The sequence below is a fragment of the Haliaeetus leucocephalus genome, unplaced genomic scaffold, assembly GCF_000737465.1.
Source record: "Haliaeetus leucocephalus isolate CR32 unplaced genomic scaffold, Haliaeetus_leucocephalus-4.0 Scaffold164, whole genome shotgun sequence".
Taxonomy (NCBI): Eukaryota; Metazoa; Chordata; class Aves; order Accipitriformes; family Accipitridae; genus Haliaeetus; species Haliaeetus leucocephalus.
This window is the reverse complement of record NW_010972600.1, coordinates 181,929-182,172: the sequence shown is the minus strand read 5'-3', so window position 1 is coordinate 182,172 and position 244 is coordinate 181,929. Positions and strand designations below refer to the sequence as shown.

The following is a 244-nucleotide window of genomic DNA, read 5'->3' as shown; positions in this document are numbered from 1 at the left end:
AGGACGGTGGTCGGTGCCGGGGGGGGGTGGGGGGTGGGCGGGGGCGTCCCGGCCGCGCCGCGACCATGACTCTGGAGTCCATGATGGCCTGTTGCCTGAGCGACGAGGTGAAGGAGTCGAAGCGCATCAACGCTGAGATCGAGAAGCAGCTGCGGAGGGACAAGCGCGACGCTCGCCGCGAGCTGAAGCTGCTGCTGCTGGGTGAGGAGCGCCGGGGACCGGCCCGGCCCGGCCCGCGGGGCCG

At 73.4% G+C, this 244-nt stretch overlaps 1 protein-coding gene across 1 annotated transcript in view; it reads left to right on the top strand.

Moving 5' to 3' along the window:
- Window positions 1-10: 10 nt before the first annotated feature.
- Window positions 11-244, top strand: part of GNA11 (guanine nucleotide binding protein (G protein), alpha 11 (Gq class)) — a 12,653-nt gene continuing 12,419 nt past the window's right edge. Inside the window, exon 1 of the mRNA XM_010563115.1 lies at window positions 11-201. Within this exon, the coding sequence (XP_010561417.1) occupies window positions 66-201 (136 nt within the window). The 5' untranslated portion in view covers window positions 11-65. The remainder of the gene's footprint in view (window positions 202-244) is intronic.